We start from the raw sequence: 18,561 nt of genomic DNA, 5'->3' as shown, positions 1-18,561 counted from the left end.
TTGGTTTATATATGAAAACTCAGAAACTATTCGGCGTTCCGTTTGACCCATTTTTTAAATGATAACTGCCAAAGTTAAGCAATTAAATAATTTTATTGTTGAATACATTTGATAGAGTGGCGGGAACAATACAACAATACACAATTGATAACGATTAGACGGCATGAGCTATTAAAATTAACTTGTTCGGAGATTACTAATATTTAATATTAGCTTAGACATAAGCTAAGGAGGTAATTTTTGCTGGTTTTGCTTGGGCTATGGAAATGTTATTTTAGTTTAATCGTCATAACCAATTATAATTCGCCATTGCGCATTTTGTGGCTGATATATAGTGTGATTCTAAACCCCTAGGAAAATCATTAGAACGTATGCTTAACTTGTATGCGGTGTAAACTTAATTCAACCGCCATATCTTACTGACACCCAAAATCGGTGTTTCACGCCAAGAAGAACTTACCTATGAAGAACATTCAACAAAACAGACACAGATATATGAGGCTAAAATAAGGTTTATAATATTTCCTGCGGTGCGTGAAGGAAGGAAGGTGCTCCTAAAGGAAGGATCGTCGACAAATCTAACCATTGTCTGGCCAGAAGAAGCTGAGAAATTGTATAACCCTAGCGGCTGGAATGGCTTGTTAGAGAGTGCTGGTTTAATTATAGGTGCATCTAAAACAATATATTTCATATTGTATATTAAACCAGCTGCCCCCGCGAAGTTCGTTTCTCCTTAATGCCTATTCTACCGTTTATTGCGTACGTAGTACCAACATGGAACATTTTGCTATGCTACCCCAGACGGTTTTTTGTGATTTTTCTTTAAATAATCCTCAGAGTTCAAAGTATAAGTTTTTAAAGAAAAAATAAGGTGCTGATTGTAGAGGGTTAATGAAAATTAAAGGTTGTGTGTATTTTTGTACGCTGTATCATTATTACATATTATTATATAAAAAAAACAATAAAAAATAAGGATTAAAATTTTGGTGTGGACGTCTTATCACTTAGGGGTTTGAAAGATAGTAGCCGATTCTCAGACTTACTGAATATGGATAAAAAAATACATAAGAATCGGTCGAGCCTTTTTGTATGGGAACGAACATTGTGACACGAGATTTTTTTTATATTATATATTATAATATTAAAATTCTAAATTCTAGTGAAATTTTATTAAATCAATTGTAATTTTACGTGGGGCCGCGTTGAAAATGATTGATATCTAGTTGTAGATTAAATCGTTGAAGTACATTGACACGATATTTCAAGTGTATCCTGTTCGGATAAAATTCATTTGACCAAAATAGATGTTTGATAAGGATATAAGAAAATCTATTAGTCCTGATTTTCGTAACCGATAAAATGGTCCCAATGTAATCGTTAATGTCGATAGATATTAGGCATAAAAACACCTGATCTCTACGTAACTAGTATTTATTTAAAACTTGACATTAACGTGTTAAATTCTTTAATACAAATATTTGTTTATTAAATATAATAAATAGTAAGACTACATTATAGTTAAATAACAAGATTTTTGTTTCAATTTACTGTTTAAAGACTATACACTGTTGAAAGGAGGTGAAACCAGAGAGATGCTGTGCTGAATCCGGTGGAAACAGACAGTGCGCTTCAGATGTTCCCTGGCTGATCATGACGGTACGAAATGAACTTCCGATCGAAGAGAATATCTTTCTAAGAAAAAGAGGCCCAGATATTCTACCATTATATTTATTGAACATCCCTCAGCATCCTATTTTCCTTAAGTGGGACACAGAAGATCCAAAATAGTAAATGAATCAAACTTGGGCTGCTCTATGAATTTATTTGTATTTATCGTTTTCAGTTTCAAAGCAAAAATTTTTTTTTCCTTCCGATTCAACAAATAAACCGATATTATTTTCAGCATGTATATTCCAAGATACAATTGGCAATTGGCGGTACACGAAGACCTAGAAAAAATTTTACAGTCGACACGTATGTCAAATTATGTTATGAACAATACTTACCCCTTCTTTATTAGCTAAGTAATACTTACAATTCCTTACTAATTTTATATTTACATCATACATATCTATAGGGTTTCTTGACCCTCATGTCGATGGAATATTATATATAATGTATATTATAATACATCAAATATATAATATTTTTATGTAGATGGTATAAATTTGAAAATAGATGATTTGTGATATTTATATCACTACACACACATACACATATTAGATTTATCTAAAAACTTATTTTTGTGAACTATCATACTATCTTCCAAAAAAATAATGTTGTAATATGTATAACATTTTTTAACAATTACTTATTATAAAACGTGGCGTGACTCGATATTAATAAATAAATGATGTACTGCCTGTTTGTCAAATATTTGCTTTTTGTATAAGTATGGTTATTGTCATATTATAGTGAATTGATGTGACTTCACCTCATCTGTTTATCATCCATAGGACAAGTGCCTAGTGATTAAGATTATCACATATCATACAATCTAAACATGATTGATTAGTCTTAATTTAAATAAATAAAACGAAAATACTTTTAAAATTAGTATAAAATTCTTCTTGATTTAAGCAATACAGATAGAAAATATCCGATGTAAACCTCCGTTCCGTTCTCTGAAAAATATATAAATGAAAATTTAATTTTTGGATCGTAGTGATCCAAAAATTAAATTTTTGAGGTCAAATCACACGTATTCGAAACTCCTTGTGACGTCGGAAAAAATCTACTTTAATTTTTATACGAATGTTTGCTGAACATTTGTCAACAATTCTTTCTACCGTCAAGGTTATAATACAACCTTTCCGTACAACTTAAATGATATTTGCTTACATTATGTGACGCGAAAACGATAAACTATCGCGACTCAGCCCATCTTTGATAACACTATCAGTATATTTTAGCGCATTAAAACTGTGTACATGTAACGTTCTGTGTTCTTTATAAAATTTCATTATTTCTACCCAGAGTATGTAACATAATGTTAGTTTTGTTATTTTATACATGCATCACTATCACAATAACCAGTGCACTACCAGGTGAAACTATTAAAAGTCAAGGTATTGTTCATATATTCGCTTTTATATTTTATCTGTCTATATATATCAGTTATGTATATGTTAATTCTGTGATACGTAAACGTGGAACATTCGTTGTTTATTAATAATTTATTAATAGTTAATAAATAGCGATAAATAAATGCCCTGATCTATAAACAGAACCAAACCGAGGTTCAATGCATAAACATGCTTTTACTAATGATAGATAAATATTTAATTAGCGGATATAATACTCAAATAAATCTCAATATTATTAGCTTGCGTATGTAGCTTTTATAAAAGACGAAACTTTTAAAACTCACGCGCATGAATTTCAATAGTGAAAATAGTTTCTTTGTTTCATAAGTGAGACGTCTTGTATGAAAATGTGGAGTAAGATTATTTTTCATTTCTTTATATCGCTTTATAAAAGTACATGTTATATTATGAAATGTTCTTTAGAAATCTAGAAGTCGTTAGTCTTCCGTACAAGACCGATTATTTAAATTTCCTGTTCTTGGAGATTTGCACATGATTCCTCCGCTATTAGCCCTTTCTAAATTATGACTGCTTTATTTATATTGATTTTTTATTATGTAAAATATAAGTAATTAGTCTTTACTACTTTTTTTATACATTATTTTATAAATAATATAGGAAAGGTTCCAAACAGTCCCTTATTCATTTGTGATGTGATTTCAAAACTAAAAACTGTTTCACAACAAAAATTGTAATAATTTTAAATAATCGTTTTGTTACGGGCAGTGAAAGCCAAATGGTTAATCATGCGATTTTAACCGTAAAGATATAATATATAAATATATATGTCAAGCTCAAATATGTATACATAGCTGGAGCCTGGAAAACAACTAAACGGTTTGGAGGAAAGTAATAGAGTGCAGTTAAACTTTGTTCATGGGTTGCTTACGCTTAAACTTAATCAAGTTCTTTTGCAGTGTCGAATCTCAGTTTGTATTTATCTTTTTCTCATAGAACTGAGTCGCTGCATGTTTTACTAAAATGAATGCAGTCAAAAGCCTTACTATTAACATAACTCCGACGACGACATTACTAGTTTAGCAAATGGCAGTTTAGAATGCTTAGAGGATTGTCGTAGTGTTATTATTATATACTACCTTATTTGGTATTTGTATGTCCTTATAAGGCTCTGAGTATTTTAATGAAACGACGCTCTACAGGAAACGTCTATTGAATATGAGTATTAGTACAATACTGATCGATATAAATGCATTAATACATTTACATTTAAATTATGCCATGTAGGCACAGTACATCCCACTTACTAAAATTAAAATACATAGCAAATAGTACATTAACAAGGTAGAAAAATTTCATGACCCACTCAAGAACTTAATGTAACATTGATATAACAATACAAAAAGTATATTTGATTCCGTAAACTGGATTAAACATCCTTAATAAGTTTAAATAAAAGTCAAAATCAGTAAGATATAATATGTTATTATCATCATTATTACTCAACATCTGACTAGTTGTACCCTACATTTATATTTTTTTTTTAATTTTAGGTGAATGCCCAACATTTTGCGAAGGGTTGGCTTATAAATGTATAAAGGGACAATGTTATTGTGCAAATGGATTCGCCCCGAACTATTACCAGACACAATGTGTAAAATGTCCAGGTAAATATATAATATTAAATTATTTCTCTATCTTTACATAAGTTCGCTGTAAAAGAAAACTTTTTTAGCGGAATATGAATTCAGTTATTTCGAATTACATTATTCAAATTACTGGAGCAGTGCAAACACGAAGCATCGTGATATCTGTGGAAAAAGCGTTTATATCCAATAGATAAGTTTTATTAAAGTACGTTTTGATAACATACATAAACGATCCAAAAATGAGAATAAAATAGAATATTGTTTACAAGTAAATATTGTATAAAACCTTATTTGGCTTGTTTTTAAAAAAATACGCCTATTCTAACTAAAGATTCAAAACAGGCTATCCCTGCTCTACGCTCCCTTAACTATTCGCTAATCACTCATTAAATTCTATTCCTTAGTTTGCGCCGTTCTGAGATATATTAAAATTATTAATGTATCATTAGAGGTAATGTGAACTTTAATAGAATTTTAAATAGTAGTTTTGAGTATATGTAATGAAATGACTACCATGTAATCATGACCGTGCTAGTACTATGTTAGACTAAATATATTCTTTGTATGAAATAGAAAGAGAATACAGCCAACGTCGGGATACTGGACATATAGAACAAACAGTTTCGCGGTCGCTCGGCTAAAAGCTAAATTTGCTTCTAAAAAGCTTCGTGTGCTTTGCAAGGCAACCGTATAAAGCGCAAATTCGCCCCAACGGAGTACTGCTTTTACATCTGGGTGGGAGCTCCCCAGTACCAGCTCCTTCCGTTGGCCGTAATGTACAAATAGTGGCTTGATCCATTGACGTTGCGTAGATATGTGGGACCTCTGCATTTACGATGAAGTTTTCAGTCCATTCCCTTTTCGGATTAATACCTGCAGCTGGGTTTCATCATCGGACATCGAGGTAGAATACGACATTTCTACCCGTTTGACCTGTATGTCCATCGTCAACTCAACGTCCCTGCGGCTATGATGTGTTTTAAGTATATTGTCTTTCAGGATTAGGAGAGGCCTGTTATGGACCGTGCTGCGGTGATAATATTACTCTGCATTGTTGGAACGGAGTCTGCCAATCATGTTACGGACCAAACGGAAACTGGGTGTGCCGGTAACTTGTTCTTACTAACTTTCGTTCGTGCTCTCGTCTAAACCTCAAATCAAAAAGAAAAGTAGGTAGGCCAATTTGTGGTTTAAATGTTATACGTATATAGCAATGTCAAAAGATAGGTTGTTTGATATTTTTAGTATTTACTTCCTAAATTGTCATCTGTTCTCTGTAAGTGTTTGTATGTGTGCCTTTTAAAATAAATACGTAAATTATGTTCGTGTACTTCCGTTATTTTGATTGCGCATAAGTCGAGTCAAATTAAGCTAGCTACTATACCTTATCTTTTTATTCATTATATTCAAGGCTCGCATTATCTTCCTAGGCCATTTATATCTAGTATTCGATTATACCAAATATTATAAAGCTTTATTATCTATGGTTAACGCAATTACTGAATTTTTAAAATTGAAATGAGCATGTTATCACTTGAACCAAGATCATTAATCAAACTTTTTTCTTCCATTACTTCACATTCAAAACTCCTTTGTGACACTACAACCCTTTGGGGCCTCAGATAGCGTCCGTGTCTATGATCATTTTTATTTGAAGAGAAGTAGGCGGTCTACCGTATGTCTGACACATATCAACGATTTTGTAAACATACATGTTGCCTTACGCTCAAAAATCAAAATACGCCATGTAGCGAGTGTTATATACGCACATATACAGAGAATAGATTGGTAATCGGCAAGGGACGAACCTATGATATAAATGTTTACGTTTAAAAAATAATAAAACCATTATGAGATACACCTTAATATATAATTTTACTAGTAGAAGATGACAAGATATGTTTACCTGAGTGATATTTTTTTCAGAGATTCAGTGGATCACATAGTACTTGTATCTGGTACTCAGATTGTGATGGCAAGTGCGCTGGTGTTAGGAATAATTGCCACCTTCGTACTCCTTTATAAACTTTGTGCTGCTACTACGATCAGGTTAGTTCCATATTTCATGCATTTTTTGGTAATTATGAACAAAATTTAGCCTGTTACGACGGGATTCACTCGCTAGGAGCACCTGGCTCAACATGAGAATCAGTCACCTAATACATAATAGCAATACTGTAAAATTGAGCCTAATCAATGCTTAAAAAACAAACAATAAAATAATTCCTCATAGTACTAGTGTAGATGAAGAGCATTCTACCCTTTGAGGATTAAAAGAATATTAAAAGAAAAAAAAAATCAATGACCTATTTCAGACCTGTGGGAAGAAGTGTAAATGGGTCAACGGATGGAGGAAGGCTATCCGTCGGAAGCTTACAAATTTACGTCGATGAACGATTACGTGATGCACCCCCAAGGTAAGCTTCTTAAGATTCTAGTAATTAAACTAGAAACATATCACATCTTTCTTCCTTGTTGCATTGCTCTAATTATTTATACATGCGCCTAGCCCACCTCATTTTAAATATAGTGTTACAAAAATAGACAAACATCAAAAGAATAGTAGAAAAATGTTAATGTCAGTTCTGATTACTACCAAGAGATGGCGTTCTAATCTATTTAAATCCAATCATGGGCAACGATATAATTTATTACCTAACCAGTACCGGCCGTAAGGCAAAATAATGAGCTCCTGATTATTTTTATCAAGCAATGTTTTTTTTCCTACAATCAGTGACAGGCTCTTGTACGTTGTTTTAATTATAATAATTATTTGTAATTATATTAATTTTATACTTTCCTGTTTCAGATACACCAGAACAGCGCCTTCAGAGTCATTAATTTGCCCGGCACCTCACTATCTTAATTCTGGTTTTGTGAGTATTTTAATAACTATTTGTATAAATCGATAATATTAAATAAGCTAAAGTATAATGAAACAAAACAATCTACAAGTATGATTTTAAAAACCGGAATAAACATAAGTTTTATAGCTCAAATGTGAAACCATGCTATAGTCGCTAGAACGTGATTGGGGTTTTTCAGGCATATTAAAGAAGACGCAGAAGTAGCATCAGCAGACAAATATTATTTAGGAGGAGTTATAATTAATTATTATTTTGACAATTAGCAAATTTTATTGGTTTTGAATTAGAAAAACATATTTATTGCAAAATTAAGCCAAACAATTCTCAGGAGAAGAAATAAAGAATCTTCCTCTTCAACCAACTTATTTAGCTGGTTATGATTTTCGTTTACATGGTAACGGATGAAAAAAATAACTAAAAACCCCATTACCTTTTCAATATTAAAATTTATATAACGAACAATATTTTTCAGATTCACGACAATAGTCTACCACCGCCTGCTTACACTCCACCTGAAAGAAAAGAAGAGAGTCCAAATGGAATAGTTCATATGTGATAAAGTATTGTGATATTGTTGTTATTGCAAAAATCGATCTTATAAGATACTAATATTAAGTGTAAATATTTTATAAATACATTTATTAAAATATAAAATTTCCTCTCCCCGTAAAATTGCAGCAAAATCGAATACTACTGAATGTGTTAGTATTTACGTCAATGATACAATGAGGGTAATTATTATTTTATTAAAAATAAGATTCAATGACGCAAAATTTACATGATTTATGAGGAAGGGAAGTACATTATATCTCCTATTGTGTAGTATGCACAGGGCAGGTAATATAAATAAATAGTATGTGAAAGTATAGAAGATAGTATATTTTAAGACTTTGCAAATTGGTAATGATGTAAAATTCCAGGGGTATTCCATAAAAAGTTCATTATATTCATTATATGGTCATTATGTACTTTTGAAGCAATTATATTTTATTAAATTTTATTTTATTTTACGAAATGTACCCGTCAGGTTTATATGCATGGATATAGTTTTCCTAAAACTGCCCCTATTGAAAAATCTTCTTCCTGGTCCTTTAAAAAATCGTGAACCGAGGCGACTACTGCGGCATCAACTTCAAATTGATGGCCCCTAAGACACCCGCAGTAGTAGATATAAATCAGTCTAAGCCAAGTCCGGTGAATATGGAAGATATTTCATGAATTCGAAGCCATCTTAAACGGCAGCCATTGCAACTGTGGACTTGTACGTAACCCACACGTAGGACGTTATCTTGGTGAAACAAAGAACTTGTGCAAGTTTTCAACACCGTATTTTGAATAACGCGTTGCAACACGACGCAAACAATTGACTGCTATAAAAAGAAATAAAAGATAATTGAATGTTGTTTATTATTACTATTATATTTAATGCCAGTACTCATTTTTTCAAGGAAAATGTACCGCATTATCACTATTTATATATAATATAACTGAGCTATCAGGAAGGTAGCAACCATAGAGGAATAATTTGTACTGGGAACTGATGGCAACATTATTTATTATCATTTTATCAAATCTCGTCAGAACTCTGAATTCTATAATTTTTAAATATAGCATCTGTATGCCATTATGGTGATAGTAGTCTGTACCTGTAGGTGATAGTGTGTACACTGTGGCTGCATCAACTTGAAGTTTGAACTCAATCTGTGATTCTGCACGCTGTAGTGTACTGTGCAATTGGCAAGTTTCTCAAATTGTATTTTTATTAAATTATCATTAAATGAAAATTTAAATTATAACTTTCTATTTAACACTTACAGATAAACATATTACCTTGTATTATACGTAAAGACGGTAACTATTTATACAAATGGCAGATGAAGAAATTAATGGAGATACCGATGATATCCAGCATGACAAAGATAAAAACCAAAAAAAAACTGCAAAACACGATAGCGGAGTAGCAGATCTAGAAAAAGTTACAGATTATGCAGAAGAAAAGGAAATATCATCTCAAGATATATCGGGCGTAAGTATTCAAATTAAATTGGATATGTTAACTATTTAAGCAAGGTTATATCAAGTTCAGTATGGCAACTCAAATAATATTAACATCAAATTTTGGTATAAAGATAAATAATTCAAAATGTTTTTGGATTACCTTAAAATCTCTTATTCACTATTTATTTGAAAGACATAATATATGTATCATATTGATGTATTCCTCATATTCTGTAAGTCCCTGATTAGTGTTTTTGTTTGCTTTACATATCTCTTTTGTACCTTAACATATTTTTTGTTTTACTTTCCAGGCCCTTTCATTGATTGGTGATAGAAGAAATAAAGAAGCGGCAGAAAGGTTGGAAAAAGAAAAGGAACTGCAAAAAGTTTCAGTTAAAAAAGAAGATATTGCACTAATTGTATGTATACACATATTTCTATTATCAAAAGTTTATTTCCTGTATTATGGATAATCACCTAGCTAGGAGAAAGAAAATTTAATGGATTATAAATATTTCACCAATAATATCAACATCTAACTGGATGAATAAATTGATTAGGAATTCCATTAGGAGAATTGTGAAGTATGAACTCATATTTAAAGGCCTGATCATAGCATTTAACTAAATTAATCAGTAATGATTGGCCATATGATTAAGTAGTTCTGTTTTTAGCTGTTTATTTTGTTTAAGATTGTTTTTTTATTAATGACTAGCTGACCTGGCAAACGTCGTCTTGCCAAACTACTACCTTTAACTCAGCGCCATCTGTTAGAATTGTATCAAATAATAAACAAATGTTAATGTTATCGTAATTTTAGTAAGGATGCCTATTTTTTTGAAAATGAAATATAGCCTATGTCACTCAGGAATGATGTAGCTTTCCAACAGTGAAAGAATTTTTCAAATCTGCCAAGTAGTTTCGGAGCCTATTCAATTCATACAAACAAACAAACAAAAAATCAAACCTTTCCTCTTTATAATATTAGTATAGATAAATTATGTCTAATATACCATGGCATCAATAAAACATTTATTTTTAGATATTTAAATTTGTAGCAACTTCAGTGTTAAGACATAATTAATTGAACATGTTTTATCAAATTCCCTATGAGGGAATGGAATTAATTTGTACTTGTTCTAACATGAGACTGTATTAAGCTACATATGAGGCCCACACTATTGCATTGCACTCCAGATGACATCTAAAGACATTCACAAGACAATGTATAAAGCTTTGATAACATTGCTATTAAATGAAGCCACAAGCTATTTGTAATATGAACCCAGTATGTCTAAAATCAAGATCCGCATTAAAATATACATACATATAAATGAAAGACAAAAATTTGCATTTACAGGTAAATGAAATGGAAATCTCAAAGTTTTTAGCAGAGAGAACACTAAGGGAACACAGAGGTGATGTTGTTGCTGCATTGACAACACTTACAAATTAAAGTTAAAATAGACTTATCTACAATTTTATTTTTGTTTTATTCAATTTTGGTTTAAAAAAATATTTTTTGTATAAAACATATACACATTTATTGTTTTAAATTTATTGTAAAACAAAATAAATACCATATAATGTAATTGACTGCGGTAAATTTGAGTTAGGTACTAATACTTATGAATTATTAATGTGCACATAGTACATGATTTTAATTATATTTGTGGTGTTATTCTAAAATGTAAGCTCTCGTAAGATATGGTCAACTTAATTTAGAATGTTTATAAAAACATTTCCAAAATTCTTACCAGTAAGTCCTGAGATGAGCCTGTTCAAAAAAACAATCTTCAGCTTATTACAGATATATTTTCAAAAGCAAGTAAGCAAATGCTTTTGTTGCCAATTGTGAGGAAATTAGCAAAATATGTGGGCAATAAAACATTTTCAATTTGTTGTACTGGGGAGTACTTTTCTATATTTCCATTAAAAACCACTGGACTACAGCTAGTTGGAGTTATTTGGTGGATAACAATTACAACTTAGTATATAAGTATGAAAAAATTATTACACTAAATGGAGGCCAGGAGAGGTACATTCAGATTAGTTTAAAGTAAGATTTTGTATTGAAACTTCTTGAGGGTAAAATGTTTACGGATGAAACATCACAAAGATGTGCAGCGATTTTATTGAAAAAAAGAAAGAGAATGATTGAGACCTATTGAGAGACTGAGAAAGGGAGATTGAGAAGAAATACTCACTATTGGTTTATGTTACGTTTAGTAGTTACATACTTGGCATTTCCATCACATAACCTTGTGTCCATCATCTATAGAGGATTAAGTTAGTAATAATTAATTAATAAAGAAGTATCACTTCTGACATGTGCACTTTATAAGCACGCACTTTTGTTGGATTACAAAAAGTGCTTAGTATCTTACGAAGCAGAATTAATATACACAATAAACAGAAGAGATAAAACAGTTTTTCAAGTTTGTGTAACATCAGAACAAGACTAATATAGATTCGTTAGTTTGTCGTATGTCCGTCTCAACTCAGAGGTCGTGTATTTGCACCCTGTAAATACACCCATCGATTGTTTCATCATTGGGCAGATAAATTAAGATAGATTGTCCAAACATAGGTACCTTATGGTACAATCGGTGAAATAAACATGTATCAGGAGCACACGTAATGATCCCTTATTCCAGATAGTGATAACAGACCCAGACATGTAAATACCCTGCCTAAGCCTTTCCTTCCCCTCCACCCCATAACGCTCTTATGAGGGTACTTGAACATAGTGATCACCTTTCCTGTATAAAAAAAATAAACGATACCATGATGTTTAAATAACGTTGTGGCGCCAGCTGTCGCTCACTTATCTAACTATATCATTCACTACGTGACTACGCTATCACAAATATATTTGTACCAAAGTAACATTAGTTAAATACGCCACGGAAAGGCGAGATATTTTTTGGAATATAACCCTTGTTCATTAAGAATATTTTGAGTGTTTGTAATAAATTCAACAACCTAATTGAAGATACATATTTAAGTTGTTTGTTGATAGACAAGCAGCTCACCTCATCATGAGTTAAAAAAAATATATTTAATTATTAGCCTCACTAGTCTTATTGTAATAAATCCGCAAAAGAATTTCACGAACTATTTATCTGTAATTAAAAAACAAGCATTGAAATCTGATTGCATTGATTGAATCTGTGACTGGTTAAAGTCTAGTCTGTGACTGACGTTTCGTATTGTGTGTGTTTTCTACGTTTATTTTATTTTTTCTAACTAAACCTACTTAACTTCCATTCTCTTATTTATTTATAAATTTTATTAATTTGGCTTATTTAGTGAAAATTGCTCCAATAATATCCTGCAACTTCACGGCGGTAAGTAAATTTCATAAATGTCAATCTAGCCATGAACACCCTACTGCTGATCGTATGCATGCCTATATTAAATAGTAGTATGGCCTTGACGTTTTTTTAACTAAAATTTTTAAATTTAATAACATTTTTTAACCCAGAAAGCAACATTTATAGGTTAGTTTTACTTTGTTATGGTTTAAGCAGTGAAAAAATCTAAAACCAAATAGCCTAGAATTTATTTAATAAATTAGATCATTTATGTTGGTAGCTATGCTAGCCTCGGTGTTCATTTGTTTAGAGATACCTGAATTCTCATAAGTTTATAGTGTACCATTAAATATATATTTAATTATTTATTTGTATAATAAGTTATATTGATTAAGATAATGGTTCAATCTAAAATAACAAATATTATATTGCTGTTAGTTTCCCAATAAATGTGCAAATTAAGAAGTACCTGTTTTCTTACTTTGAGTTGTGAATGATTCCAAACTATTACTCCCATATATTGATATGGTTTTGACACACAGGTCATTTGTGCTCAAAATTGCCATTCTGAATCTTAGCCTTAAACTATTGTCTTTTACTAGCTGAATTATTTATATAATTAGTTAAAATCATCTATTTCTGTAGGCTTCATTCAAAATAAATTTTGTGCTTAAAATTCACAAAGTTTAATTTCATGGATAAAACATGCTCTGAAGATAACTTATAAGCTATGTTTCTTAGGTTTAGGGTGGGATTTTGATATCAAATTTCTCTTTATATTAAAATAATCTTTAGTTTTCAGTATTTATTATTATTTTGATTAATTTAATTTATATTATATAATATTACAAATTGCATATTGTGCATCCTCTCCTAAAAATTGAAAGTTGAAACTCTCAAATGTTTATAATAATCTATAATCTGAAATTATGTGCTAGTCACAATTGTCCAAAAATAGTTTTTAAAAATGCCTAAGCATTGAATACATTTTTGTTGCAATTTCATTATTTAAAACATGCAATTTTGGGGATACATTTTTTCTACAAAATTAACTGCTGAACAGTTGTATCAGATCATCAACAGTTTTATACATTATATACTTAAATACTTTTAAACCTGAAACCATAGAAGAGAAATGAGCTTTTTTCATTATTTATTTATAGAAATGCTTATGGAATGTGGACTCTGTTTCTGCACTTAGACGCTCAACTAAAACAGGCCCATGTACATATAGAAATCCTTATATTTACCTCTTATTCATATAAGTTAAAATCAGTCTTATTACAGTGTTTTAACTAAATTAATGTTTTTTTTTATCTTTCTGTCGAATTGTGTTTATCTTGTGATGAAAAGAGACTAATTTGTACTTTAATTAAAATGGTACTTACAATTTAATTAATGGACACATTACTGATTTATTTGTTATTAATAAGGTATTTAGAAATTAGAATGCATATGAATCTAATCAGTTCTCATTTGAAAAAAATCTCTGTCACTGTAGTATAGATATTTTATTGCACAATATACTTAGTATACATAATGCAGTTTAGTTCATAGCTTAATAAGCTCTAAATTGTGTATTAATGTGTAAAACAAAATTATACAATATTTATTTTAAAAGCTACATGTTTGATGCCATCTGTATATATTTAAATAGTAATAGTAGTATAATATAAATTATATATATCAATTGTAGAAATGTATTAATAAGAATAATTTTCTATATTATTACCATTCGTTCATTCGTTTTTCAGCTTGTAATTGCTTAGGTTGAAGGATATTTCCGGGAACGAGGCCTTGAATAACTTCGTCCCAAGGACTGAGGGTGCGCGTTAACGAAAATCTTTTACTCATTTCTAGGTCGTCCCCTCGTTACGTCCCTGTCCTTAATATACAGTTTCATCCAAAGTAATTTACCTACTTACGGCGTGTCGTTTGGAATTAGTATAATTTTGACCTATATTTAAGTGGTAGTAAATTATATTGCGGTGACGTACCATCTCCCCTCTAAAAATATGAGGCGTTTAGATGTAGATAGATTAGGTGGACATTACCTTCGTATACTTAAAAGCCAAATAAATCACCGTTAATTTGAAATAATATGGATTTTTACTGTTTTGACGAATTATGATAAAAATATTAATACCTTCCCATTCGATTTGTGACACGACTTTATTTATATTTTATGAGTGTTATCATTACGTTATCGTTATTGTAATCATTGACACACTCGATCTAATTCGGCACGCAGATGGTACTATAAATAATTATCCAATAGTCTAATACTGCCCTAGTATATTGTGTGATTAATATTTATTGATAATTCTTACTTATCCTGTTAAAATAGGTACAAAACAAACGAGGGAAACAATTTTATCAAATACTTATATTAAAAATAAGTAGGTTTTTTAAATAAATTTTATATAACTACTTATACTTAACTGTGTCTCGCTCTCACTTTGAAATACAAAATTAAACTTATCTGAGAATAGAGGCGATGTTACACGGAGCAGAGAAATATTCCGGTTAGCTATTGATGTCCATACAGGTATACAGGCGCAATATGTATATGATATAGATTGCACCGATTGCCAATCATAAGTGCAGTAAGTGGACTGCAGTGTTTAGGGACGGGTCACTATCCCGTAGTTAATTCAACTTCGGCCATCGACCTCGCCTGGACGCATGCATTGTCGCATTAGTCGCGTGCTTTGTATGAAAGCTCCATATTTGATTATGCACTGTCATTAATAACGTCATTTCTGCCGTTCGCGGCTTTGCTTAATAAAAGTAAGGATTAAATATGATCTCTATGAATGATCGAGACGATACGTAGTATTATATGGTTTAATGGTTATGATATTTAATGTTTTACAAAAAAATGCGTTTCCATACAAATATCATTCTTAACTTTACCATTTGAGTCGGAGATTATAAATGGTATCGCTAAGTTTTCTGGTGTATGTAGTCGAGGCACGTATTTCATTTTACTATCAAATGAATGATGCCTTAAGAAATTACTCTACCAGTGTTCCATATCTTTTATTTTAGTTGATATATTCAAGTAGACTTGCAAATATTTGCAGTTTAAAGTAATTTAATTATATATTAATAATTGTTTAAAGTTATAAGTTTAGTGTAATAACTCAAACAGCACTAAATATACTATTGTAAATCGAGATAATATAAAAAAAATAATTAAATAATCTGGCTATGTTTTTGTTCGCCTCTACAAGTTGACTAAATTACGTTGAAATTTTACTTTAAAATTAAATAAGAGCGGGTGTCCGATATGAACAATGATGTTTAAACAAATAAGTAGTTTATTCCATGAAATTTATACTAAATCTACAGGATATCGATTTGTGGTAGAGCTGCGAGGTGCGACACAGGCGGGGCGACGACCCTCACCATCAGGGCAAATGGTTAGTTGGGGTAATTTTCAAAACAAGCACATTATTACTTGCAAAGGTAGGACGTAGGTACGCCAGTAAGTTTAATGTGATCGGATTTGAGACCGAATCAGTAATTGTTGTATTAACAATGGTACATGAGTACCCGAGAAATATTTATAGTAGAATGGGCAGAAATTTAGCTGCCTCACTTTCGTGCTTTGATACAATTCAGTTATTGTTCAAGATATAAATATGATCAAGTAAATAGACGCAAGAACTTCAATAATGAATAATACCATACAAAAGTTTTTGAAGAAAAACGCATAATTATATACATATTTTGTATTAAAATAATTTTTATTAATTTAAATGAATATTTAAAGTCAACGTTGCAAACTGTAATTTTATTTTACGCTCGTATACGTGTTGCAATATCAACAGGTGTCAATATAACAATATTTGTTATGAACTTACAGGCGTTTTTATAAAGATCACCGCAGTTTTGCATCGTCTTCGATGAAAGTGCCGTAATTGATGGAACGAATAGTTTCTCTTGCGAAAACTGAAACGGCCAATAAGTAGCGCATATGGAATAGAGAGTGGATTGCACGAGAGCTCTTATCTAACAAAGTTAGTTACTATTATAGAAGGCGGGGACCGGGTCACGAATTTTACGTTTACGGGTACTCTCGACCCTACCGTTGTATGTGTGCCACAGATGTAGGTTAACATGAACCGCGCTCGATACGCTACCGCTCGCGCTGCCACCGATGTCGACCACCTAACCTAGATCAGGGTGCGGAGAGATCGCTTATGAAATCTGGCGCACACTGCATAAATGACATAGAATTTAATACCTTTATTCGGCTCATTTTATCATGTAACGTTTACATCGACTTTCGCCTACATAACCTTCGCACTTTCTCCCTATAATTTTGCTGTGAATGTAAAATTTAATATTTTTGTGTTTGCCGATTCAAAGGGACGATAAGCGATTGAGCGCAATGGGTTATTGCAAAACTCAAACGTTCTTATCGTCAAAAATTGGTCAAGTGCTATTTATAGTGAAGCGTAACACATAAACGTAATTTAAACCTTGAATACTTCCATGAAAGTAGGCGTGTTTCATTGTACGAACACTTTTTATATATCTAACACATCATTGGCTTAACGGCAACAGTTATTCTTGAGTATAGTCGATTTTAGCTTTGTTTATTAGAATTCCGGTTTATGGATTTGATTTTTGTATACCTACTAAAATTCCAGAAATAGAAGAATTAAACAATACTTAAACTATTCATTTTAATATTTACCACCTAGTTGTGTTTGTTACCCTAACATTAAGCTATGTAATAAATTAATTTCCTATAACTATTATGGACACTGAAAAACAACATTGAACATATAAATTATATTAAGCCGAAAATTATAATAATTATGTATATTACACATACGCACATTCGTCACATAAACTTACGTACATGTTATCCTAAATTCTTAGTTGTCATTGCCACGAGTTTCTTTCAGTGGAAAGCGCAGTTGACAGGCGTTCAGGAAAAATTTTAAAGAACCCGCCGTAAGATAATACTTTCATTGTATTCTTATCTCAACTGAGATTTAGAAAAGAAACATAAGAGAGATTGGAATGCGTTGCTGACACTGTTCATCAACTGCTGGTAGCTCGATACGGCCAATTGTGCGAGCCGATTTCAAAACGAAAGTACCGCGCATCTAGGACGGTGAACGTATTTCTCGCTGTGATCTCTTGCAATTTACCAACATTTGAATGTGAAATATACCTACTCAATTATTAAGAATTGGTCGTCTAATGTGCTTTCTAAGTCTACCTTTAATGGAGTCTACTGTGTGAGACTAAAACTGCCATAAGCATCTGTAGTTTCTTTAGAAGGTTTAATAGTGAGCATCGTTTTTATATAATTATTTACAGCTTATGTATGGCAAAATTTTAAATACAAATATTAGAAAACTTTATACAATTAAGTATTTTCTAAAAAAGTATCAGATTTTTTTATTTTTAAATCGCAGTATATTACAATACGCTTCACAAATAGGTCGCTCCGGCGAAGAGTCAAGAAAACTATTGAGCAACTATATTCTATAGTTTGGATTTGGGGTCCTGCAGGTTTATAAGTGAACGATATTTTTTGTCTTGTGACAATAATAAAGATGATAAAAACTTATCACTCGTGCAAATGAAATAAATAATTATTTATCTATATAGAATGCTATGAGCTATCTATCTTAAGTATGCATATTTTCCGTATTACAAG

General features: G+C 31.2%; 3 protein-coding genes across 7 annotated transcripts in view; all 3 read left to right on the top strand.

The window, feature by feature from the left end:
• Window positions 1–2,891: 2,891 nt before the first annotated feature.
• LOC111001002 lies at window positions 2,892–8,560 on the top strand. The gene is made up of 7 exons (XM_022270657.2): window positions 2,892–3,068; window positions 4,598–4,711; window positions 5,693–5,801; window positions 6,620–6,742; window positions 7,009–7,110; window positions 7,503–7,569; window positions 8,033–8,560. Exons 1-7 carry the CDS (start codon window positions 2,990–2,992, stop codon window positions 8,114–8,116), a joined length of 678 nt encoding a protein of 225 aa, XP_022126349.2. The 5' UTR covers window positions 2,892–2,989; the 3' UTR covers window positions 8,117–8,560.
• Window positions 8,561–9,163: 603 nt separating this feature from the next.
• Window positions 9,164–11,042, top strand: LOC111001003 (huntingtin-interacting protein K). 2 transcript variants are annotated; one of them, XM_022270658.2, is made up of 4 exons: window positions 9,164–9,297; window positions 9,378–9,586; window positions 9,870–9,977; window positions 10,919–11,042. In XM_022270658.2, the coding sequence occupies exons 2-4, from the start codon at window positions 9,428–9,430 to the stop codon at window positions 11,012–11,014; spliced, it is 363 nt and encodes a 120-aa protein (XP_022126350.1). In that variant the 5' UTR covers window positions 9,164–9,297; window positions 9,378–9,427; the 3' UTR covers window positions 11,015–11,042. The 2 variants fall into 2 exon arrangements, with proteins under 2 accessions (XP_022126350.1, XP_045489318.1); XM_045633362.1 differs by lacking the exon at window positions 9,164–9,297 and having other exon boundaries at window positions 9,311–9,586.
• Window positions 11,043–12,758: 1,716 nt separating this feature from the next.
• LOC111001000 (protein roadkill) overlaps window positions 12,759–18,561 on the top strand; it is a 32,774-nt gene continuing 26,971 nt past the window's right edge. For all 4 annotated transcript variants that reach the window (XM_022270654.2, XM_022270653.2, XM_022270655.2 and 1 more), the window contains exon 1: window positions 12,759–12,908. The gene's annotated coding sequence lies outside the window, so the exon portion shown is untranslated. The remainder of the gene's footprint in view (window positions 12,909–18,561) is intronic.

This window comes from Pieris rapae, chromosome 2 (genome assembly GCF_905147795.1).
Source record: "Pieris rapae chromosome 2, ilPieRapa1.1, whole genome shotgun sequence".
Lineage (NCBI taxonomy): Eukaryota > Metazoa > Arthropoda > Insecta > Lepidoptera > Pieridae > Pieris > Pieris rapae.
This window is presented reverse-complemented; position numbering and strand designations above follow the sequence as displayed.